At 41.7% G+C, this 24,881-nt stretch overlaps 2 protein-coding genes across 3 annotated transcripts in view; one reads left to right on the top strand and one right to left on the bottom strand.

Annotated features, from left to right (window-relative positions):
• The window catches only part of RSF1 (remodeling and spacing factor 1), a 66,332-nt gene that overhangs the window by 1,355 nt on the left and 40,096 nt on the right, over positions 1-24,881 (top strand). For both annotated transcript variants that reach the window (XM_082067931.1, XM_082067932.1), the window contains exon 2: positions 22,829-22,920. In XM_082067931.1, the coding sequence (XP_081924057.1) occupies positions 22,829-22,920 (92 nt within the window). The remainder of the gene's footprint in view (positions 1-22,828; positions 22,921-24,881) is intronic.
• Positions 23,813-24,881, bottom strand: part of AQP11 (aquaporin 11) — a 73,466-nt gene continuing 72,397 nt past the window's right edge. The window contains exon 5 of the transcript XR_014185607.1: positions 23,813-23,885. The gene's annotated coding sequence lies outside the window, so the exon portion shown is untranslated. The remainder of the gene's footprint in view (positions 23,886-24,881) is intronic.

Below are 24,881 nucleotides of genomic sequence, written 5' to 3' on the forward strand. Positions count from 1 at the left end.
CCTCAACCCCCTTGCAGTTTTTTTTTTGGGGGGGGGAGAAGCTCTCCTTGCTCTTTCCCCAGCACCACCTGAGCTGTGTGAGGTGGAGGGGAGGGTTGTGCCCTCCACTGTTTTCTTTCAAGCTGCTCCTCCTCCCCTCTCCTCTCTTTCCAGCAGCACATTTGGGTTGCCAGACTCTTAATTCCTTCTCCCTGCCATGGATGTGGGGAAGGTCCAGGCCCTGGGGGGGGTTGAGAAGGGCTGTGCGTGGGGGTGGCGATAGAAATAGAGAGGGGAAGGTGCTTGTTGCTCTTGTCTCTATTATTGGTTTGGTTGTTGCCTCTGCACTCTTGCCACATAGGGAGAGCGTGGAGCTCACGGCGCATGCTCGGCGAGGCCCCACAGAAACTTCCTGCTGCTGGAAAAGCTCAGCTCGGGGCTGCTTTTGGTCCAACACCCCCTGTTTTTTTCCCCCCCAAAACACCCTCGCCTCCTTCCCCACCAAACCCACCCTGTAAGGTGGGATTAAATCAGCGTGTCTGTTTTTCCTCGGGTGAAGGAAATCGCTGTTTTTGCAAAGTGCGAATGTCCTGTCTGTGAGTTCGCAACGGCCGCTGCTGAGATAAAATGAAATAAGATTAATGTACTGTCTCCTTGTGTTGCCCGGTGCCTGATCAATATGAGAAAGACAGATGAGATCCGCTAACTTCTTAAAACCAAGGTTAACTTGCTGGAAAATAGGTATTTATATTCAGTTCCCCCGCGCTCCTGTACTACTTATGTTATATAAAGGACTCATTAGAAAAAGCGTTGCTTTGTTAACCTGTTGGAAAACTTACTCATAAAAAACAGCGACACACTTAAAAGTTTAAATTTTTAATTAAAATATTCCTTTTAAAGTGATGTCTGTAAAGAAAACTAATGCTTTTACTATGTGACAGAACATAAGTGGGTGTGTAAGAGTAATTTGCTGTGTGAACTGCAGAATAAATTAAAATAAAATGAGATAGTGACCTGTGCTTGAAAAATATGCGTCTGGTTATAAAAAATAATTCCTGATAACTTTAATTGCATGAGCAGGGAGGGGTTTATCAACAGCATGATGCTTTTCTAAAGAAGCTTTCAAATGACTTGCTTTATGGAGTTTGCATTATGGGTTGATTTTGTACTTGCCAGATTCTTAAAGTGTTCTCCGTATTGCCCATCCTGTTTGGCACACAATGGGTTATTCTCAAATGGGAGCAGTTTGAGCTCCTGAAAACCTCATCTCTAAATTACTTTGGTTTTTTTTGCTGGTGTCTGGTGTAGATGATGTATTTGCTTGATGTATTTACATTTATTTTGGAGGTGTGAAAAACAAATTTGGGTGATTCTTGTTGCTTTGTGTGACAACTTATATGGCAGGGCTTTTCTTTTGGTACAACCAACTCGTTGGGCTTGGTTTGTGTTGCTGGTAGCTGTTACCTGGTGTATTTGATGCTTTTGGGACAAAAAACAGTTGCAGTGAATAGATTTATCTACATGATTTTTATTTGTTGTTTTTAAGGGTATAAGTCATAAAGTTGCTAAACATTGATTGAAAACTGAAGTGATCCTTTTTTTATCCTGAACATGTGTTATTTACCAACTGTATGTAGTTTTCCCTGGAGTCCAGAAGGGATTTTGGTTTCACTTCTATACAGTTTGTTTCACTTTTTCACTTTTCCGTTGCTTGACAGTAACACATAACAAAATCCAAGCAAATAGCTGTAAAACCTCAAGGTGCTGCTTTTTCCTGAACCTCTTAGAACCTGGACCAAGTTTTAAATCTCAGCTGCCCATTGAAGGCTGTTTGGGACTCCTCTCTATGCCGATTTGCAATCAAGGAAGGGAATCAATAATTTAGGGTTTTGTTGTTTATTATCAAACACTCAGCAGCTTCAAATGTGGTGTTTGGTTTGAGGGTTGTGTGTGGTGGTGTTGCTTTTTCCCCAAATGTGGCCTATATTTTCTAGTCTTAGAAGATGTTAGTAGAAATTATTTTATTTGTATCAGGAGCCTCAAGAACTAGGAGCTCTAGTCTGAGTGTTGTTCCTTAGTTGTATGCCAGTTATATTTTCTTTCCTATTAATAATTAGAACAAAGAACTTATTTATTAATTGGATGTCTAACCTGGTTTCCTTAATGACATGTATTAGTAGTGAGTTAGGTGTTCTAGCTGTGTATATGGTCTTGTCTTGAAATGCGCAAACAAATTTAACATGCTCTTTGGGATTTGGTGGGTAGTAGGTATTATGCTTGAATAGGAAAATAAGAATGTATGGTGTCAGTTTTTGCCCATTGCTATGGAATGGTGGGATAAACTGGTATAGTTTAGGGCGTATATATATATGTGTGGAAATAGTCTCCTTCTTAGGAAAGCTGTACAATAAAATAACTTTTCCGGCTGGTGGTTCATTTAAAAGTTGCAGCTATTCAAAGTAATGAGACTGTGGTTGTCTGGTGAAGATTTTATTTGATGAGGAATAATTACCTTCCTTTTGATAATAGTTACCCTTGCTTTATGTACAATGTTGTGACTTGGGTTGCAATTACGCCAATCTTTTTTGGAAAGAATCAAGTTGAGTGTCTGTCAAGATGGTGACGGTGTTAACTCACAAAATTTACCAGCTGATATGTCTCAAAAAGTAAATTTTCTTGTAAGATTTGTTAAAAATCCCCTCAATACGTGATTTTAAGTGAAACTCTGAGGGCTGGGAGGTGCCGTCGCCTTTGTATTACTATACTTATAGATGCAAAACTAAGGTAACAGCACAGATCATCCTACGGCGTGTTACGGCACTGGATTTCTATTGCCTTCCCATGCAAAACTGTGCAAGCTGAAACAAATCTTCACAGGACACCAATATTGTTCCCTTGTTCCAACAAACATACACAGTCTTTTTTTACTAACAGTTTTACTTGCAATAGAAAAGCGGTTGCAAATTTAAATAGTAAATACGTGCGATAGGAGCAAGAGCTGTATCTGTATTTAGGGCTGTTTAAGGAACCAAGATATCAAATCACCACTTCCTTGGCATTGGTAAATAGCTTGAGATTGGGTATAAATGTTAATTAAGCACTTGGTCTCTTGTGAATGAAAATATTAGGAGAATGTTAGCTTGCACAACAGAGATCTAATTTTACACATGACTACACAAAACTCTTGCTGGTTTGAATGGGAGAACCTCTTGCGGCGTCTTCAAAGAGCATTGGGCTGTGGTAGCTCATCCGTTCTTGCAGATTATTTTTTTAGCAATATGAGGCTTTGATTTGCTCTTGATTGAAATGGTAACACGTCCACACGCTTTGCATGTTCTTTCAGCAAAACAGTGAACTTGCATCGGAATCTTGCTGGTGATGATCGTGCTAAAGGCCGTCTTGGAAACAGCAACTGTGTTTTGGGGGTGGATTTCCAGGCTGAGACACTTTGCTCCAACTTCATCTCCTTTGACTCTTGATTGACCCAGCCTAGAAGTTTGTTGCTTAATTACAGGATGAATGTGTTTTGTTTGTTTGGAGTTTAGTGATAAAAACCACTCTGGCCATGTTGGCTCAGGTTTAAGAGGTATAAAGAAAGATGCTGAGATGGTTCATTTTTGTAAATCTTTTCTCATCTTCCCCTTTTCTGTCTTTGTAGTGAGGAGTGAGGTTAATGGCAGGTGGATTGTAGAAGATCTGCACAAACTATTTATAGGTTTTTTTAATAGAAAATACCTGACACTACATTGTGGAACTAAAAAAATATATAGTCTTTGAAGCTGCCAGTAAGTTATGTTTGATAAGCAGCATTATTTTTCTAAATCTTTTAGACACCTAACATCTTTTCTCTTGTCAGATCAGTTTGGATCCCAAACTCATTTTTTTCAGTGGGTTATGTCAGGGGCTTTTTTTACTGTCATTCCAATACCTCTGGAAAGCTTTATAACATTAAGCTTAAGGGTTCTTTACATTCTTTGAAGAAATTAATAATTAACATGGCCTTAAACTGCTGTTCAATATTTGTATCGAAGAAACACACCTAAAACTTTGTAGCTGTTAATTATAGACAGCAAAGATCAACTTGACCTAATGACAAGGAATTTGACAGGCTTCAAGTTCAAGATCAGGTGTATAAAAAAGAAGGTACTGAAGTAGCATTCTGCTAATGTGATTGATTTTTCTCATATGTAATGCTTGATATCAAGCATGTTTGTGTACTATTGATCAGAAGTTATGGGGTTTGATGTGACTTTTAGGTAAAGTCACGATATATTGCAGTAACCTGTAATATCTACAGTACATTGTTTAGTACTGAAAGTGGGAGATAAATGTGATATGGAAGTACTATTAAACACTGTTTCACTTAAAGGTTAATAATTGATACTATCATTAAGATTTATTAGCTGGTTTCAATGCAGAAAGATTGATTCATGTGGTGTCCTGTCATAAACGAACAAGTTCTGACATCCCATGTGGGTAGTACCTGTGGTGCTGGATGGGTGGAGTTTATTCACACACTATATATTGCTGAATCTTCTTCATTAAACATATTAAGTGTGTGGATATATCAATATTATGGGCTTACTTCTGCCATAAAGCTGCATCAGCCACTTTTCATCTGCTCTGCAGGTCTGCGTGTTCGTGTCTTATCACACCCTTCCCGTTATGGGTAAGAAATTTAACTGTGGTTCCGAATCAGTCGTTATCACCTGAACACAGGCTGAACTTGCTTGTCTAAATGTGGAATATAAGTAGATCGTTGCTTTCCTGCTGCACTTAGGGACTGAACCAAAACATTGATGCCAAAGCCATTAATCCACCGCCTGTTAGTAAAATGCAGTGGTTTTAATTTTGTAACAAACTATTGGAGAGTTACTCATCTAGTAAACTTTAGAACATGGTGTATTACATCTGTGCTTGTTTCCGTTTTGAATACCATGGGGGTTCTACACCTCTAATGTTTCTGACTATCAAATTAGCCGATTTGTTGAAGGTAGACTCCAGTGGCTTGGAGCTGAAATTCAGAAACAGAATAAAAGAGTTAAATTCTGCAAAAGTAGCAGGGCTAATCATTCTTGTACTGACTTGATAGCAAATAAACCTCTAATGCATAATAAACTCTTGTCTACACTTCAGTCACTTTAGATTAATATGGCTTTAAGGTCAGCATGGTTGTTGGGCATTGGAACAGGCTGCCCAGGGCAGTCAGTGGTGGAGTCGCCATCCCTGGAGGGGTTTAAAAAACATTTAGATGAGGTTCTTAGGGACGTGGTTTAGTGCTGGAGTTAGGTTATGATTTGACTCAATGATCCTGAGGGTCTCTTCCAACCAAAATGATTCTATGATTCTATGCCTTATCCACATGTGGATTATTCATTTAGGAAGTGAATTAAGTTTACCTTGGAAATATGTATCCATACTCTTTATGAGATAACTATCTTTGTTTTACTTTTTCCTATTTCATTAGTTTTTCCATGGTGAGACTTCATATCTTTATGTCCCTTGAGCTGGCGTGTTGACTCTTGTATTTCGGCTGGTGACGCCAGTTGGAACTAAACTTCACATCATCTAATGATCCTGATGCGGAAGACAGGTCTTTTTCCCAGTAACCCTGCCCATCTGAAAGAGGTGACAGAAGCCATGTGGAGTGAAAGAAAAACCCTTGGGATGCCCCTCTCTGGTCATGGATGACCCATGGCAGGAGATCTGAAGCCCCTTCCAAGGCTTGGCCCTTCTAGGGATCATGCAGATGCTGTTGAACCATGTGCCTCCATTGTGGAAGGGTGTAATATGCTTTTTGGGAGGTGGCTTTGTTGAATTCCAGCATGTTTTGGATGGTTCAGAACTGGAGGAAAACCTTCTGATAGTACTTCCAAGTCACAGTCTTAAGGTTTATTTCAGGACAAGTGTGTAAGACCCAGGAATGCCGGTAGAAATTTTTCTGGCAAGTGTGAGATACAATTTACTGAAACAAGTCCCATGGGCTGTATTGCTGTATATTTGTATTCGGAGAACTTCATAAACATCAGAGTTGTGCGTGACACCATCATCATGTGTAGGCTGGAAGCTCTGTTTTGTCCAGCGATCCATCACCACTGTGCTTTGTCCTTGGCCCTGGCCAACCTCAGAGTTCTGTAGAAGCTGTACAAGTTTCTCCTTGCATCAAGTAGTTTGTAACTCAGGAGCCTCCTGGTTTTCTACACCTATTGTGAATGCAAATTTTTTTTCTCTTATGGAATTCCTCCAAGCTAATAATGTGTGGTGTACCAACAGTTGGCAGATACATGTGGGCAATTATTAGCGCCCACTGCCTGGTACACGCACTTCTGAGCCCGCCCAAAGCTGACATGCTTGGAAGCTCATGGGAACTTCTGGAAAACTCATAGTGTTGTTGATATGAAGATTCAAACAATATTTGTGGTGTTTCTGTGCTCTTTGGTAGCTGATAAACTGTGGCCCTCAGGCAGAAACCTGTTAGATTTAGGAGGGGGGAAGAGAACCTCCTTAGTGACTTGGATAAGTTACCCTGCTGGAGACAGAAGATGACGGCGGAAAGATTTCCTTGGTGTGGCGTGAAGGAGAGGAGGGGAGCTACCAAAGGCCTGAACTTGGCAAGAAGGGGCAGATGATAAATAAATACCCTGCTGAAGAATATTGTGGCTCGCTGCTGCCTCAAAGCCAATTGTTTGAAGGTCTCCATTTTAACATCAAGATTTATCTGGGCCATAGGACAACTGCATTCTTCCAGGTTTTACAGCAGTTGGAGCTGGTGGAGAGATTCAGGACTTGTCCAAGCTACGGCAGATATACATAAAGTGTTCTCTGATATCTTCTCAGGACAACTTCTGCTCCTCTGGGAGGAATCTCCTGGTTCTCTTCATCGTTCCCTACTTAGGCAAAAAGCATTTGGACAACGTCCTCAGACACGTGGTGTGAATTTTGGGGTTGTCCTGTGCAGGGACAGGAGCTCGACTTGATCCTTGTGGGTCCCCTCCAACTCAGGACATTCTGTGATTCGGTGAAAATAATGCATGGGTGGCTTTGGCTGTGGCATTCAGTAAAATTGTCTGGTTGTTTCCGAATGTTAAAATCATTGGGAAATAATAAAACTCATAAAAAAGTGTGTATATTTAGGTTTTGTTGTTTCCTCCAGCCTTACAGTAAGAGCATAGTTGGTTCCAGCTGTGGAATAACAAGGTCTGTGGCCATTCCTAACACTAAGATGATCTTCCCACCCTATTGTATTACCCTTTCACTTCTCTCCCCTTCTCCCCAAATCAATGAACTCTCCTTTGCTTCAGTTGTTCTACAAAGCTCGACAAACATTTTAGCATTAACAAGCATTTCTTAGTAGCCTTTAGCATTTGTCAGTCTCTCATATACGCAGTTTGCCGTCAACCTGATGCAGTTATTTCTCTTCCCCAAGAGCCAAACAAAGCTCTTAAAGCTCGAGCAGCGGAGAATTTCTCAGAACTACAGTAGAAATTGTGACCCTGTCAAAGTCTGTAATGGTCTGGGGAAAACAAACAATTTTTCAAAGTGAAGGAAGGCCTATTTCTAAAGATTCTGTGTTTCAGCAGCTGTGCTTTAGTATTAGATTTCTTTCCATTATGATCATTTAGATCGTGTAGTACCTTGGGGAAAAGTGCTGTTTACCCTTGAACTCACAGGCTTGATTGATATTTGAAGAATGGATAATGAGCAAGTTGTACTTCACCAGTCTCAGCCTTGCAAATCCCCTTTTTTCCAAGAAAATGGTGGTTATCGCATGAAGCTCTGTGGCTTTTTTCATTGTCTTAGGCTATAACTGGTTTTCTAGCCTAACAGTCAGGTCTGGTTGGCAAAGCGCTGATGCTGAATGAAGTTGGTTAAAGTTTGTGAGCAAGTAATCACTTGATTTTCTTACTCTGGTCTGTGTCCCTCTGGTACCACCCTGGCTGTTTTCCAGCTCATCTACAGCTATCTAGTAGCACAAGCGCCAGGGCACGTTCATTGCCTTTTAGTATTAATGACTACCAGGATTATAACTGTTTCCTCCTGAGAACAAACTGCAGCGGTTCACAAAAGCCATATTAATTAGTGGATGATAGAAGTGGGGAGATTTTAGTTTGATCCCTGAGCGTGGTGTCCGTGCAGTAATCAACAATACACTGCAAGAAAGAATCCGAGAGGGAGAGATGTGTGATAGGATGCGATGACAAGAAACCCACCCGAAAAACCCCATTTTTGCCTGGAGGTGGTAGTCACAGAATCAACTGGGTTGGAAAGACCTCAGAGATCATCAAGTCCAACCCTTGGTCCAACTCCAGTCCATTGACTCGATCATGGCACTAAGTGCTATGTCCAATCTCAGTTGAAAAACCTCCAGGGATGGTGAGAAATAGTTGAAAGGGAAATAGCTTAAGCTGAGCCTAAAGTTGCTATTGCAAAAAGGTGCTTCTATTATTGGTGAAACTGTCCCTTGAAATGCTTATTTAAGCTTTGATAGATTCTGTAGCAGGCAGTATTAGCTGAACTCCTAAATAACACGTTGGCGATCTGTATGAAGGTTAAAAAACGGTTAGCAGCAGGTAAGAAAAATGAATAAGATAACAAGGGAGCTTTTGGAAGACGAAGCCTTTATAAGAAGGGAGACCAGGACGAGTCAGAAGTCAAGGAATGAAAACACTATGTCTGAAATGCTTGCAGAGCTGTGAGAGGTCTCTGAATGCATTTGTCTGATAAATGGGAATAGGATGGTGAACTTAAGCACGAGGGCTCAATGTCCAAGTTTTTTAGCCAAGTAGTTGTTTGAAAGGTAGAAATCTAATCCTGGTGAGGTCCAGGAGGAGAATGTGCTCATAGTGGGTGGTAGAAAGAAGCTAAAAGTCCAAGGTGTATTTGGAGAATGTGTGGACAGACCAGTGTCCTGTGTAAAAATAAAAAGAACCTTAGAAACATGGGTTAATAGAAGGATTAAAATAAGTACATTGCTGAGAACTGAAATAACCTTTTTGCATAAGGTGTCATTATTAGGCTAATTTGTGATCTCTTTATTCTACTTACGCTGCCTTTTCTGGCAATAAAGATGAAATATGATAAAAGTGCTGTGTTAGGAGATGGTGTGCTGGAACACAATGATAATGTGAAAGCGCATGGAGTTGCCAGGCTTAGATACTCATTTGGCCACCTGAAAAAGTTAGAAATAGAGCTGTAAAACTATATGAACTTTTAGTAGAGTATGGAAGGGGAAAACAGAGTGACTAGTACATTATAAAGAGTTGAACGAAGATGTAGGGTATGAAAAGCAAGGAGCTTTTACAACTGGTTTTGATAAACTTCATGAAATTGTGATTTTATAGTTCTGATAATTATATTATTTATTCTCTGAATAAAATATTCTATTTTCTTTTGAAAGCAGGGATAGTTCTTTTGTAGCATGGATAGATGGATCGTGCTTGACAGATATATATGGATGTAAAGTGTTTCAAGGAGGTCACTGATTAAAGTGCTTGACTTGTGTTCCACAGCAGCCTTACCTGACATGACCAAAACAGGAGCTCTCAGTCCCAGCCCTTTCTTTGACATTATTCTTTGTGGCAGGAGGAATCAGATAAGCCACGGAGTGTGTTTTTAGCCATTGCCATCTACAGCCCAACACGTTATGCAAACTGGTCTGCGTTCCTGCTCTTTGTTTTAAATACGGACTAGCTGAGGGGTGGATTTGCTTTATGTTTGTCCCTGGCAGAGGGTTAGAGGAACATCAAGGAATGTATCACTGAACCGGAATCAGCAGTATCGCAAACCTTAAACTGATTAACCCACAGGAAGCTGGTTAGATAAATAGGGGTTTTTTGGTCACTGTGGTATATGTAGTATTACTCAATTTTTTTTCTATGGTATGGACAATTAATATTTGCCTAGAAATCAGGAAGAGGAGTTGGTTAGGAAAAAAGCTCAAGGTGCAAGCTGGCTAATCTGGACTAAGGGGAAACGCTGCTGTGGAGAAAATAGTGTTGTGAATGGGCAGCAAAACTGCAGATGAAAGAGTTATAGATATGCATTAGAAAAGAAACTGTGATGAATACATCCCAGAATATTTAATCAACAAAGCATTCTAAGTGGTATTGTGATAGGTCAGAAGAAAGCACCTCTACTAACATGCAGCTGGAGTTTAAAAATTAGGAAAATACCAGATAAGGCATAGAATGGGCTGGAGTTTAAAAAATTAAGAAAATAGCAGATAGGATGTTAGAATGGGCTGGGAATCATATGTAAAACTTGTAGGATATTTTATTTTGGGTGTGTGTATATACATCCCGTATTGTCAACTGTTTCCCTTAATCTTGACTTTAGGGCTCAGTTGCGGCTGCTCCATCTTAAAAGATAACGCAGACAGGTCAGTAGACTGAGGACTGTTTGAAAGTTTCCACCAAAAAGAAATGTTGTAGAAAAGGGTACCATTAAATTCAGAGGAGATTCTTAAATGCACATGAAGCAAGGCTCCTAGAGATTTGCGTTCCTTTTATATTGTAAAGCCAGAAAAATAGTGTATTGAATGAAGCTGAAAAGTAATTCAAGTTTAAATGCCTTTCACATGTTCTGTAATTACAATTGATTGCTGCAAATTATTATGGAGGCCAGAGCTCAAAAAGATTTAGATACTAGTGAATATTGAGTTGTAGTGAAAATATTTAAAAATAAAGCGAAGAATATGGATTTTCTTACTTCTTTGTTAAAACAGGCTGTAGCTAAAAAGAGGTTTCAAGGATAATAACGCAGGGGCAGGTGATTTCATAGGTGTGCTCTGAGGTTTCGTTCCCCATGCTCTGAAGCAGCAGGTGGTGGTTGCTGTCAAAACGAGTGCTGGGTTACATGAGCTGTGGCTCATCATTTTCTTTTCCAAATTGTATCTATAAATACAGGTTCTACTGCCAAGATCTGTTCTCTTTTCCCTCTACCTGTTTCGTGCTGTACAGGAAAGCAAAGATCCGATGGCACAAGTTTGATATTTTCCAGATACTGTTGGTTTTTAGGGATGTCGGTTCAGTGGGAGGATTCAGGTGTGTTTGGATGGGCCAGCTCTTTGCTGGCTAAAACCAAACAGCTGGATGTCTGGGCTCAAAGGGCGGTGGGGATGGAGTCAGATCCCGTTGGTGACCAGTCACAAGGTGTGTTCCCCAGGGCTCAGTACTGGAGCCAGATCTGTTCATCTCTTTATCAATTATTTGGATGGGTTGATTGAGTGCACTCTCAGTGAGTTTGCAGAAGGCATCAAGTTGGGTGGGAGTGCTGATCTGCTGCAGGGTGGGAAGGCCAGACAGAGGGATCTGGACTGACTGGATCGTTGGGCTTAGGCCAGTTGTCTGAGGTTCAGCAAGGCCAAGTGTTGAGTCCTGCACTTGGGTCACACCAAGCCCAGGCAGCGCTACAGGCTCGGGGAAGAGTGGCTGGAAAGTGCCTGGTGGAAAAGAAGCTGGGGGTGTTGGTGACAGTGACTGAACATGAGCCAGCGTGTGCCCAGGTGGCCAAGAGGCCACCAGCATCCTGGCTGGTACCAGCACTGGAGTGGCCAGCAGGCCCAGGGCAGTGACCGTCCCTGTGCTGGGCACTGGGGAGGCCAAATCGTGAATCCTGGGGGCAGTTTTGGACCCCTCACACCAAGGAAGGTCCTGAGGTGCTGGTGGGAGTTGAGAGAAGGGAACGGAGCTGGGGAAGGGGCTGGAGCACAAGTGTGATGGGAGCGGCTGAGGGACCTGGGGGGTTCAGCTGGAGAACAGGAGCTGAGGGGAGACCTGATCTCTGAACTGCCTGAAAGGAGCTTGGAGCCAGGGGGGGTCGGGCTCTGCTCCCCAGGAACAAGCAACAGGATGAGAGGAAAGGGCCTCAAGTTGCACCAGGGGAGGTTTGAATTGGATATTGGGAACAATTTATTGCAGGAAAGGGTTGTTGGGCATTGGAACAGGCTGCCCAGGGCAGTGGTGGAGTCACTATCCCTGGAGGGGTTTAAAAGACATGGAGATGAGGTTCTCGGGCACATGGCTTAGAGGTTGCCTTGGAAATGTTGAGTTAATGGTTGTCTTCAATGATCTTAAATGTCCCTTCCAGCCAAAATTGTTGTGTTTTTATATACGGTGGCACCTTCCTTCTGCCGGCACCCTGAGGCTCTTCCCTGACCCTGATAGCACCTACACGTGCTTGTTTAGATTGGAGGGTTTTATATGTCAGACACGAGCTCTGAGTGATGGCAATATGCAAATGGCAGCTGAAAACTCATAATCCCTTCAGGCTGTTACACTCATCTTTCTTTGTAGCTCAGATTAAAAGTGGTGCAAAAGGTGGCTGGTAGCACCAAACCTGAGTTACTGGGAGCTGAGAGCCCTTCCAGTCTGGCAAACTGGGCTGTGGCTTTGAGGCTGCCGAGATAGACCATAGATAACGTCGACCCCAAAGCCAACAGTCTTGGCTACCCCTCTGAAACTACAACAACCCCAAAGTTATAACTGTTTCTTGCAATGAAAAGAATTAGTGTTGACGGGGGTAGATATTTTAATAGAATTAACAGGTCAAAACATGAGTTTGCTCGTAGACTCTTATGCTTCAGAGTTGGGTGTTTCAAGGAATGAAACTTGTGTGAATCCTCACATTGTATGAGATTCAAATATCAACTTGCATGAGGAAATAAGTGATTTGCTTTTTAAGTCTGTTTTAGACCTAAGCTTAAGAAAGTTGCCCAAAAGCCGCACAGTGGTTTCATGTGCTACTAGCGCTTTGTCAAGCAATTGTCTTGGCCAGTTTTGCTTCTTAAATTTCTGTTCTCACTTACTTCTTGGTTTTCTTAAGAAATAACGGAGAACAAGTTGCTCCTAGCTGTGAAACCATTGAAAAGAAGCCTCAAACTCTCTGCTAATTGGATTAAACTTGTAAAATTTGAGGCTTGTGATTGTGAATTCATCTGTAGAGCGACTTTAATCCAGCTGTGTGGCTGCCGCCTTTCCCAGGAATCTTTGTGAGCTGCTGGAAATGTTACTGTCTTAATGACTGTTTTGCCCAAGTCTCTGAAATGTGCTCTGTCTCTACTGCTGATAAATTAATGAACTGATATTACCGTAAAGCAGAACAAGCTCAGTTGCTTATTTCCAGCTGGGAGGCATGTTCTGTATTTCAGGTTGACTTGCATTGGCTGCACCTGCAAAGTTTGCTGATGCTCAAAGAAAACTTGCGTTCAAATAATGCTGCTGTTTGCAAAATACCAAATACTTACTGAGCGGTACTCAGTTTTTCTACAGAAATTAGTCACTGCAAGATATAAAATGTATGTCTTTGTAGCATGGCTATGTTCTTGTACTTCTTTAGGGTGCAGCAAGCTAAATATATACATATATATATATATATATATATATATATATGTTTTTAATCAGGAGACCAAAATTTGTAAGACTAGATTTTCAAGAAGAGGTGTCTGCAATATTTGACAGTTATAGAGAAACTGCCAAGAAACATTCACCTGTTGATATTGTTCAGTAAAGTTATGTAAATTAATGATGAAATGGTGAATCCCAGAATAAAATGAGACATATTTGAAGTGTAGGTTGGGTCACTGGTGACAAAACATGCTGGTTTTGAAGCTGAACCTGAAAAAGGGCAGAAATATCTTCATAGTAGTTCTCATTTGATATATGAAACAAGGTAACTCTTTCTGATTTGGCTTTTATTTTTCCACTGAAGACTGAGGAATGATAATCCCCGACCTTGGTAATGAAACTTGCTTTAGAAAAGTGATTTTTATTCAAGTGAATTTTTTAATACTGCCTTTTTATTCAAGAGAGAGATGGAGGAGAAAGTGATTTTTGTAGTATAATCAACATCCTTCTTCTGTTAACGCTGAATAAAACTCTCAGACAGTGCCTGGGAAATATAGCAAAACTGACACCAGAGTGGTGTTTCTAGTAAATAAAGTAAGGAATTAAAAAGCATTTAGATCTCATTTTCATATAATGAACTAAAAAACCTTTATATTCAACTTATCCTCCAACAGGACACATTGAAAGAAGCGTGTTAGTTATGTGAGTAAATGAAGCAGAAGCCACCTTAACTCGTGATATATGCAACTCTATGTTCATATGTTTAATCTTGATTTTCACTTCCCTGACTGAGGATACTTTAATTTAGTTTAATATAGCAGGATATATGTTCTTTCTCTTGAAGCTGAATGCTGCCATGCTTAGAGAATTGATTTTGTTTGCTAGAAATGTCTGTGCAGGACAAACCTTATGAGCTCAGGTCAGATCTGCGATGGTAACTCGGTGCCTAAAGTGGAGCATAAGAGCTTAGGTAACAGTTTAGGAGCGACATGTGCCCTCAGTCACTGGTAACCTGTGTCCCCAAGACCTTACATACATTGATTTTTACTGGAAAAACTTGCCAGACACTCTACAACAGAATTAATCTCACTTAATGTATTTAGCAGAGCTCAGATGTTTATTTGAGGATGAGCTGACTCTTCCTAAAAGTATCTTTCTTTCCATGAGCTATACATTTATTGTATGGAACTGGCTCAGGTATAAATATCTACATTTGCTTAGATGAATTCTACTGCTCTGTTCCTGCCCTTTCCAAGGTATTCATAGTAAAATACCTAAAAAATTCTGGGAGCTTGGAGTATGGACTAAGCTCAGGCTCATTTTTCATGGGAATTAGACTCATTCTTCCTTTTCTTCGCCTTTCTTTGGGCCCCTGAATCTTGCATTTCTTTTCTAGCTTCTTGCCTTGTGACTGTCCCACCCTCTTAGGGGTAGGAGCGGTAATTTTTAACCTTCTGCGGTTGAATGAAGGCGTTGAATTCAATGTTACCATTTGTTGAATGGCTATGTAAGTACTTAGTGTTAAATCAAAAGGTAAATGTTGCCATCTCAAATTTTTTTGCTTATGTGCTTTCTTCTAAGTGTAAACTTCCATTACTGCAGTGGGCAGCAGATGCCTCAGCCCAGACTGACATCTGGGTGTAAATCTTCATTTTGCTACTGATCTTTCTGGAGAGAGGTTGTGTTTCTGGTTACATGCCCCTTCAGCATTTCCTGTTGGAGATGTCACAGCCTGGTTGGGGTTGAAGGGACCTCTGGAGATCATCCAGTCCAACCCACCTGCTAACGCAGGGTCACCAGAGCAGATCACACAGGAAGGTGTCCAGGTGGGTTTGAATGTCTGCAGAGAAGGAGACTCCACAGCCTCTCTGGGCAGCCTGGTCCAGGCTCTGGCACCTCACAGTAAAGAAGTTTCTCCTCATATTCAGATGGAACCTCCTGTGTTTCAGTCTGTGCCTGTTGCCCCTCATCCTGTTGTTGGGCAACACTGAGAAGAATCTGGTCCATCCTCTTGACACCCACCTTGAGCTATTTTTAATCATAAATAAATTCCCCTCTCAACTTCTCCAGGCTGAACAGCCCCTGCTCTCTCAGTCTCTCCTCATAAGAAAGATGCTCCAGAACCCTCATCATCTTTGTAGCCTTCTGCTGGAGTTTCTCCAGTAATTCCTTGTCCAGAACTGGACCCAGTACCCCACATGTGGCCTCACCAGGGTAGAGAGACCTGCTGGTCACACTCTTCCTAATGAAGAATTCCATCTGATCAACCTGCTTTTGTGTTGTTTTTTTTTTTTACTACAGCAAAACCAGTGGCAGAACAGGGCACCCACTGTACATCTTATGTCTCTGCACTGTGGGAAATGTATTTGCAACACGCTCCACAGGGTTCCCAGTGCCAAAACTGGGTGCACTAGCATCCACTGCAGCTCTTGTCCTGCGTCTTCTTCCAGTGAATATTAAAAAATAAGATAAATAAATCAGAATCCACTACTGAAGTGTCATCTCTCTGGTTGCCTTTCACCTTTGTCGCACTTACTCCCGATTTGAGAATTGTAATGACACAGTTCAGTGCCAAGGAGGGAAATGAGGAGGATTTTTTGCTCACAGTCTAAAAGTCTTGCTTATATTGGAGGCTGAGATGCCTCAGCAGGCAAGAGGACCCCAGAGTCTCCTTAGAAGATCTTATTTCCCAATTTTTACCAGGCAGAATGAAAGATCCTTGTGCCGCTGTGTCATCACGTTTACAGGCTGCGATCCCAGCAGTTCCAGAGAGTCAAGCGCTTGTCCGTGCATGAATTACGGATCAGCAAGTCAAGTGCTCTTGATTTTTGATATCTGAAATACACGTGTGGTCAGCGTGAGCGATATAACCGTGAACAATGTCCATGTGTTACAATTTGATGTTTTCGGTACCTGTTTTTTAGCGTACTCTGCTTGTTCACATGTTGCTACCGCAGCCTGATTTTTCTCACTCGCTGTTCACGAGTCCGGACTTTGTGGGCTTGGAGTCCATGTTTTATTCAGTACATTTTTTGAGGCAGTAAATGGGCCTTTTATTCACTGTCTTTCCTTACCTGGGCTATCTCCAGTTTCTAAAATAGCTCATGTGCTATTTTTTCCTGCATTGTTTTCCAAGCAATCTTCTTTTTTCTTTTTCCACCTCCATTTCTCTTTTGTTGCACAGTATAGCATGCTTTTCCTCCTAAATTTTATGCTTTATTCTAACATCAGTCTTGCTTTTGTTAACCTTTCTGCTGTTGCTTAGTATATTAGGTTTAAAAAAAAAAACCAACACTGCTAGGAGCTTAATAGCCAGAGACTGAAATAGAGGGAACTTGTGAAAGATTAAACCATTTTCTAACTACTAGAGGGCTGCTGAAAACCACCTGAACCTGTGTGTAGGGATTTTGTTTAGATTGGTATGGTCTTTAATTCCAGATTCAAGAGTTATGCTGGTGATAATACATATAATTTTAATAAAGTTTCAGTTGCAATGAGAAGGTGACTGAAGGTATGGTGGGCAGTAGAGAGAGAGTACAAGAAAAATCAGATTGAATTGTGGGCAATGGAAGAGGGTAGAATAAAAAAAAAATGGGACAAATATGCAATAAATTCTAAATATTTGAAAATAACCTCATAGCTAAAATTAGAGCTGAATTTTAAGGTCACACCCTGGTTGCAGCAAGGACTACAATGCACTGGGGTCATTGTGCAGCTCTGATGGCGAGGTCAGAGAATCCCAGACTGGTTGGGTTGAAGATCATCCAGTCCAACCCACCTGCTAACGCAGGGTCACCAGAGCAGATCACACAGGAAGGTGTCCGGGTGGGTTTGAATGTCTCCAGAGGAGGAGACTCCACAACCTCTCTGGGCAGCCTGGTCCAGGCTCTGGCACCTCAAAGGAAAGAAAGGTCTGTTAGGTTGGAGCAAAAGTCTTAACAAGGAGCAGCTGAGGGACCTGGGGGGTTCAGCTGGAGAAAAGGAGCTGAGGGGAGACCTTCTGATCTCTGAACTGCCTGAAAGGAGCTTGGAGCTGGGAGAGTCGGGGCTCTGCTCCCCAGGAACAAGCGATAGGATGAGAGGAACCAGCCTCAAGTTGCGCCAGGGGAGGTTGAGGCTGGATCTTGGGAACAATTTCTTCCCCAAAGGGCTGTTGGGCATTGGAACAGGCTGCTGCCCTCTTCCATTGCCCACAATCCAGCCCCTCCATCCCTCGAGGGGTTTAAAAGACATGGAGATGAGGTTCTCAGGGACATGGGATAGTGCCAGGGGTGGGTTAATGGTTGGACTTGATGATCTTGAGTGTCTCTTCCAACAAAACGATTCTAATACTTTGATTCTAAAAGAACTGACAGTGGAAAAGGCTTTTTGGTCCCAGTTGAAAGCACTGGCCACATGGGTTGCCGTTCATCTGCAGGCAGCTGTGAAAGTGGTTTTGGGCTGGGATCATTGCATGGGGACTGGGAGGGAGTTTATCAGCAAGATAATCTTGACTACTGCTTTTTCTTGTTGGGAAACATTACAGAGGTCAAATCACAGAATGTCAGGGATTTGATGGGACCTGGAAAGCTCATCCAGTGCAATCCCCCCATGGAGCAGGAACACCCAGATGAGGTTACACAGGAAGGTGTCCAGGCGGGTTGGAATGGAGAAGGAGAAGGAGACTCCACAACCTCCCTGGGCAGCCTGGGCCAGGCTCTGGCACCCTCACCATGAAGAAGTTTCTTCTCAAATTTAAACAGAACCTTTTGTGTTCCAGTTTGAACCCATTATCCCTTGTCCTATCATTGGTTGTCACCGAGAAGAGCCTGGCTCCATCCTCCTGACACTCACCCTTTAGATATCTGTAAACATTAATGAGGTCACCCCTCAGTCTCCTCTTGTCCAGCTCCAGAGCCCCAGCTCCCTCAGCCTTTCCTCACACGGGAGATGCTTCACTCTCTTAATCATCTTTGTTGTCCTGCGCTGGACTCTCTCCAGCAGTTCCCTGTCCTTCTGGAACTGAGGGGCCACAACTGGACACAATATTCCAGGTGTGGTCTCCCCAGGGCAGAGTAGAGGGGCAGGAGAACCTCTCTGACCTACTGACCACCCCCCTTCTAATCCACCCCAGGTACCATTGGCCTTCCTGGCCACAAGGGCCCAGTGCTGGCTCATGGTCATCCTGCTGTCCCCAGGACCCCCAGGTCCCTTTCCCCTACACTGCTCTCTAACACGTCATTCAAAATGCTTCAAATATTTTGACCCCAAGCTTGCTGCATGAATATGGGGCTTCTTAATATCACAGTCATTTCTCAGAGATTCGCTAGAACTTCTTGCCTGGTTCATTTTAGAGGTTTTGTCCTTCTATTTATTTATCATGCTGACTTGATAATTTTTTTTCTGTGGCCTATAAACTTCTTAATAACACATCCCAACTATAGGGATCTCCCATTTTTTTATATGAAGAATTGAGATAAGAAACAAGTTGGTTCCTAGAGAAGAATAAGTTGGCAAGAAAATGTATGGATAAAGGCTTGTCTATAAAGAGAATTAAGTGCATGGTTGGTGTGCGGTGGGCTCATTGAGCACATAGTAACTCGTCACCGATGTCTGAGAAGACGCTCTTGCTTTTCCATGTGCCTCAAGCTAATACACATTGATTTTGTACAGGTTACTGTGAGCTCGCATCCCTTGGCAGGAAAAGGATTAATGATCTTGCTGGTCTCGGCTTCCACCTGCTTAACGTGCTTTTATTTGCCGGCACGCAGAGGTAATTTTGGTCAAGGCAGAAAGATGAAAAAGGGCAAACTCTTAAAGGAAATATTTCCCCTGTATATTCTCTAACTCACTTTTTCCTTCCGCTTGCCAAAACCAGTTAGCATAGAAAAAAAGGTTTTGCTGGTATAACTGGGAAGACCTGTTTGTGTTCCTGAAGCGTGAAAACACCTGGCGGTCTTGGCTTCCCGCTTCTCATTCCGTTCCCCCTAAGCGCCCACATCGTGGTTCTGATCTTCCCCTCCATGTCCAGTGCTCCAGACCTGATACAAATAATTTTATAATTTTTAATCATTTTTCAAATAACACATTGCTCCCATCCTCCCTCCAGACCCAGGGCTTTGCCTGTCATTTACATTTTGTTTTCCACCTTTATTTCAGTTTTGCTTAGGTGAGTGTTCAGCTGTGAGCGTATTAATTTTGGCAGGGAAAATAGAGGTGAATGGAGTTGTGGTTATGTGGGAAGGTGTTAATGAGAACCCACAACAAGGTCTTTAATTTGCGGTTGTGTAGGTGTTGGTAAGCTATGGCTTTCCTGACCAGATGATGGGGTTTCCACGTGTTCATACTTTTTCCTCTTCCATTTCAGTTTTGTCTTTGCCAGATTTATTAGAAATATGTGACTGATGTATGGGACGTTCCCTGAAATGCTGGAGTTGGTAGAATAATGTTAAAAGGATATTTATGAGAAGAACCTGCCCTCCGGGAAAGTGCAGGACTTAACAAATTGGGCAAACTCCACCAGAAGCCCTATAATTGTACATACAGTGAGTCACTCTTTCTGATTCATGGCTTCTTCCTATAACAGTCTATATTTTTGAATATCTAGCAGATGTTACCACGGTTTAATTGTACTTGATTATTGGAAACAGATTTTCTTTGAAAATGGCACCATTTCTAGTTCTCTGCCAGTTAAGTGGATTCTATCAAGGGTTTAGAGCGCGCTTTCCAGAAAAATCAAAGTTTTATAGAAATTTGAGACTGTCATTGAGATTTGGGGCTTTTGTGTATGTCCTATCACCCTTTTTTGCCAAAATCTTCTGCGGAATGGCTGTTATGCAAGAAAGATGGTTCGGATTGCGCCTTCCCTTATGTGAAACTTAAATGCAAAACATTACTGGGTTATCTATGAGTTCCTGGAATGAATTATGCAGGTCCCGCTTGAATGCTGATGATATTTTAAACCAGAGATGATAGTCTACCGTTGTCATTTAAAAAGAACCAAACACCACAATCCCAAAGTAATTACATCTCATGTTCATTATCTTTGGTGTGTTACAAGTAGGATTAGAAGAGTGTTGTAACAACGAGCTGTATTGATGCCCCGCTCCTGTCAATAAATCTATATTCTGAACAGTAAGTTAAAGTTACGGCGGCTCGATGCATTTCTGAGATGACTGAAACGTTGGTCTCATTTTCTGGTCCACTTGTACTCCTTTCCAAATACATGTTCTGGGAAAAGATGGAATTTCCACTGCTTTTTAGGTGGTATTTCTGAGCAGTTCAGGTGTACACGGCTCCATGTGATCCAAGTATTATTTCCAGGTACTTTGGTTTCAATACCGAGTTTATTTCTCCATCCCGTTGGCTTCTTCTCCTGGTCAGGCTGCACTTCACACGTTCCCTGGTTTCTACCTGCAAACCAAACATCAATTTTCTTCTCCAAAACTCCCACCTCATTCCTGAGAACAAGGAGGACAATGTGCGACTCCTCTAAGCCCTTATAGGGAACCGTCGAAAAACTGACCTAGAGATCCTGTTGTTAATATTGTTACGATCCATGCAAAACATCTCAGGAGGGTTATAAATGGAAGATGAATTTGATTTTTTTGGTGGGGTTTATTTGGGAAAATAACCACAGTGATACATTGTCAATACCCCAGAAATGCAAGAGGTGGAATCTCAAAAATCAAGGTGAGGTTTCTATAGGTACTGACAGAAATCACAGTAAGTGCTGAGCAAGGATGTGCAGAATTACTTCCCAGTTGTTGTTTTTTTGTCCTTTTAAGACTAACAGTCCAGCAAAGGTTGTTGCAGTGACTGGGGCTTTGATTAGTTGAAACAAATCACCCAGGCTTCTTTAAACTAGGATTCCAATCAGTGTGTACCCATCAAAAAGAAATCTGATTAAAGCCAAGCGAACAGAATAAAAGATAGAGAACAAAAGCTTTGATCCGGCAAGATTTTGAATGCTTTGGCACAACTCCATGTCACACAAACACAGAAGCCGAGGTTTAATTCTGTGAGTTGACTTCGATAGAATTGCTGGTGTGTGTAAAATGCTTTGTGCTTAATTTTGTTGGTGCCAAAAACTCAGCACCTATCGGGGTTAAGACCTGAACTTGTTCCTCTTAAAATATGTGGTAGTTTAATATTACAAAGTGCATCAATTTTTAGGAAAGCCAGGGGGGAGATGTGTTAGGTTTCTTTCATAGGCAGTGGTAATGGAAACAGTATAAATGGAATAAAAGATGCAAAGTTGGGGCTAGTTTAGAGTTGTTTACAATTAATTCATATTAAAAAGACGTGTCTTTTGGGGTACCAGGCTGCTACTTTATGTATTTATTAAAGGAATTTGTATATTAAATTTCTGACTGCAAACCAGCAGCGATGATTTGAAATGACACAAGTATTTCCATCAAACAGCTATTTTACCTACTCCCTCTGTTCACCTGAAAATAGAGGCATTTTTTGAAAGAGAAATATCGGCTGAAATCAAATTAAATACTGAAAAGATTCACACAGATATTAAAATGTTGTATAAAGAAATAGAAATCTCAAGAAATGTCAGTAATGTCTAGTTTAGAACAAACACATTTGGTATCCCAGCGGTTTATCCTGTCTCAAGTCAGTGCCACAGGACCAGCAGAAAAATGGTAGTAATAAATTAGGCTTATAAAAGCTCTGGGGTATGACACTTTTAAACTGTGTGTGCATTGAGTAATGAAAATGCTCTCAGAAAACACAATTGTATGGAAAGAGTAGAGAAATAAAAATACTTAAACTTTGTTTCTTGAAGTTTTTCTCAACAAATTACAAATGAGAAAGCTCACATTAATAATTACGTAGTGTTTTTTAAGTGATACTACTCTCTAGCTTATAAACAGTGATGTTCTGCAAATTTGCCACTTGGTGGTGCCAGATCGATTTCTAAATCACAGATGTGAGTTTAGACAAGATGTTGGTGTTGTATCCAATGCCAAGAGATAAATACAATTTAGTTGGAAAACTTTGATTTCTGATATTCCTGGTGTCCCCACATCTCTCATCCCTCTCTACCCCTCTGGTACAAGAGCAAGTATATAACAAAGTATATAACTTGTGAGGACAGTGTTTCTGGAACATTTCTCCCATACCACACGCCCAGCCAAAAATTGTCTGGATTCCGTGATATTCCAGGTTGGCTTTGGGGTTTCTGGAGGCGGCTGCAGGTTGTGCTGCTCTCGGGGGTGTTTTTGTAGGTGTTTGACATCATTACTGCCCAGTTGTTGTTTTAATTGCATATTTATCACGGTTTTCTTGTGTTTAAGGAAGGGCAATGATCACCCTGAATATAAATCTAAACAAAAAGACTCACGTGATTAAATGAACCTTCCTCCATCTCTCAGTGATGGGGCTGCTCTTCAGCAGAACTTACTATGTTTGATTAAAACTTCTCAGTTTGTTTCAGTGTTACGAGTGTTTAACATTGAAGTATATTTGCACCAGACTAACTTCTTTTTTTCTTGTTTTTTCTCTCTATACCGCAGTTCCAAAGGAATTGGTGGAGCTTCACTTGAAACTGATGCGAAAGATTGGCAAGTCCGTCACGGCAGACAGATGGGAAAAATATCTGATCAAGGTACAATATCATTTTGTTCCGCAGTGTTGGAATGTGGTTGTGAGGAGCTGTTGGGATGAATTACGGTGAGCCCTGGGCCAACATCCGTGTGCATGCCCAGACTTTATGTAAGATCCCAGCTTAACTTTCAGTCTGTCTAGACTTGGGTAAAAATGTTGAAGAGTGTACACTGTCACCCTTCTTGTAAAATACTTCCTTGAGCCTTAAGACCCTAAATAAAGGAGATTTCGTAGCCTGCAAACAGGCTCAGTTGAGCAGAGAGATTTGCACAGTAACAATTCATTTTGATACCAATTGTCTGGATCTGATTTAATTATTGTGGTTTGCTTGGTGCTCATGCAGGGACTAACCGCACAGAGTTCTTGTAGCACGTGTTAATAATAAATGAATGCGATTGATATCTGCGTGCTCAGAATGGCACAGCTCAGATGAAAATGTCATTATGCCTCAGTGAAAATGCAGCATCCCATCATTTCCATAATTCTATATTGGTATTTTAATTGCGGCTGTGCCTTTGTTGGCACCTCCTATGCGAGTAGTTTTCAGTTTAAAGAATTTATGCTGCTTCCGAAAATAAAAATATACAGAGATTCAAAATAAATGGGTTACCATTTCCCCTCTGGATATATTCCATATGCCTTTTGATCCACAAGAATGTAGTCTGGGTACTGTCTGCACAGTCATGATCGCTTCTTACTTAGAAATACAACCTGATGGTAATAGCAACGACACGAATAATGGCACTTCACAGAGTCCCAGAATGTCAGGGGTTGGAAGGGACCTGGAAAGCTCATCCAGTGCAATCCCCCCATGGAGCAGGAACACACAGATGAGGTTACACAGGAAGGTGTCCAGGTGGGTTGGAATGTCTGCACAGAAGGAGACTCCACAACCTCCCTGGGCAGCCTGGGCCAGGCTCTGCCACCCTCACTGAGAAGAAGTTTCTTCTCATATTTAAGTGGAACCTCTTGTGTTCCAGTTTGAACCCATTACCCTTTGTCCTATCATTGGTTGTCACCAAGAAGAGCCTGGCTCCATCCTCCTGACACTCCCCCTTTATATACCTGTAAACATTAATGAGGTCACCCCTCAGTCTCCTCTTCTCCAGCTCCAGAGCCCCAGCTCCCTCAGCCTTTCCTCACACGGGAGATGCTCCACTCCCTTCAGCATCTTTGTTGCCCACTTGGCAAATCCCATTGCAGTTTGTCCCCTTAGGTGCTATCTGGAAGCTTTACAGAGACGGGGATTTGTTTTGAGGTTTGTGTAGCCTTAAAATGATGGGTTTAGGACTGGGAGTATGTCAGGAAATAAGCTGAAGGGCTTTAGGTTAAATCCAACCTCTTAAGCAGTTGTAAAGTATTTAGGATGATGTTTTAAAATAATCACGTAATAATTCATGTAACTTCTGCACATTACCAAGTACTGTGCTTATTGAATTGTGTTTAAAAAATCTTTAATATACCAAAAAGCCATTGCAGCAAGGTAGAGAAAACCCAACTCCGAGCAGTGAACTTCCGTACCCACCGATGCCACTTTTACCACTTGTGTGGTGAGCAGAGGGAGAAAACAAGTCTACGAGGGGGTAGTTTGGAAAGATCTTCCTTCAGGAGGTGTGGAAAAGGTGGGAAGGAAACCCTCCCATGCAGTCCTGTGAGGACCAAGTAAACAGTGACGAATTCTGCTTCATTTAACCGTCCCCAGAGCTAACTTGGAGCTTATTCTAGCCAGTGGTTCAAAGGAACCTTGAAGAACAAAGGAATTTGACTATAACTCATTAGAGAGGTATGCTAATGTTGTCCTTATTTTGAAGTAGTATAATTAATTTAGGAAAACAACAGAGTATTGGAAAATGCCCCAAAAGCCAGGAAAAAAACTGAAAAGGTGTGGAAGCATCGAGAGTGTTCTTGTCGTGTTGTTTGATATGTTATTGACATACCCGAAGAGGCAGCGTTGACCTGTTT

Source organism: Streptopelia decaocto (genome assembly GCF_964273445.1).
Source record: "Streptopelia decaocto genome assembly, chromosome: 1".
In the NCBI taxonomy this organism is placed as follows: Eukaryota; Metazoa; Chordata; class Aves; order Columbiformes; family Columbidae; genus Streptopelia; species Streptopelia decaocto.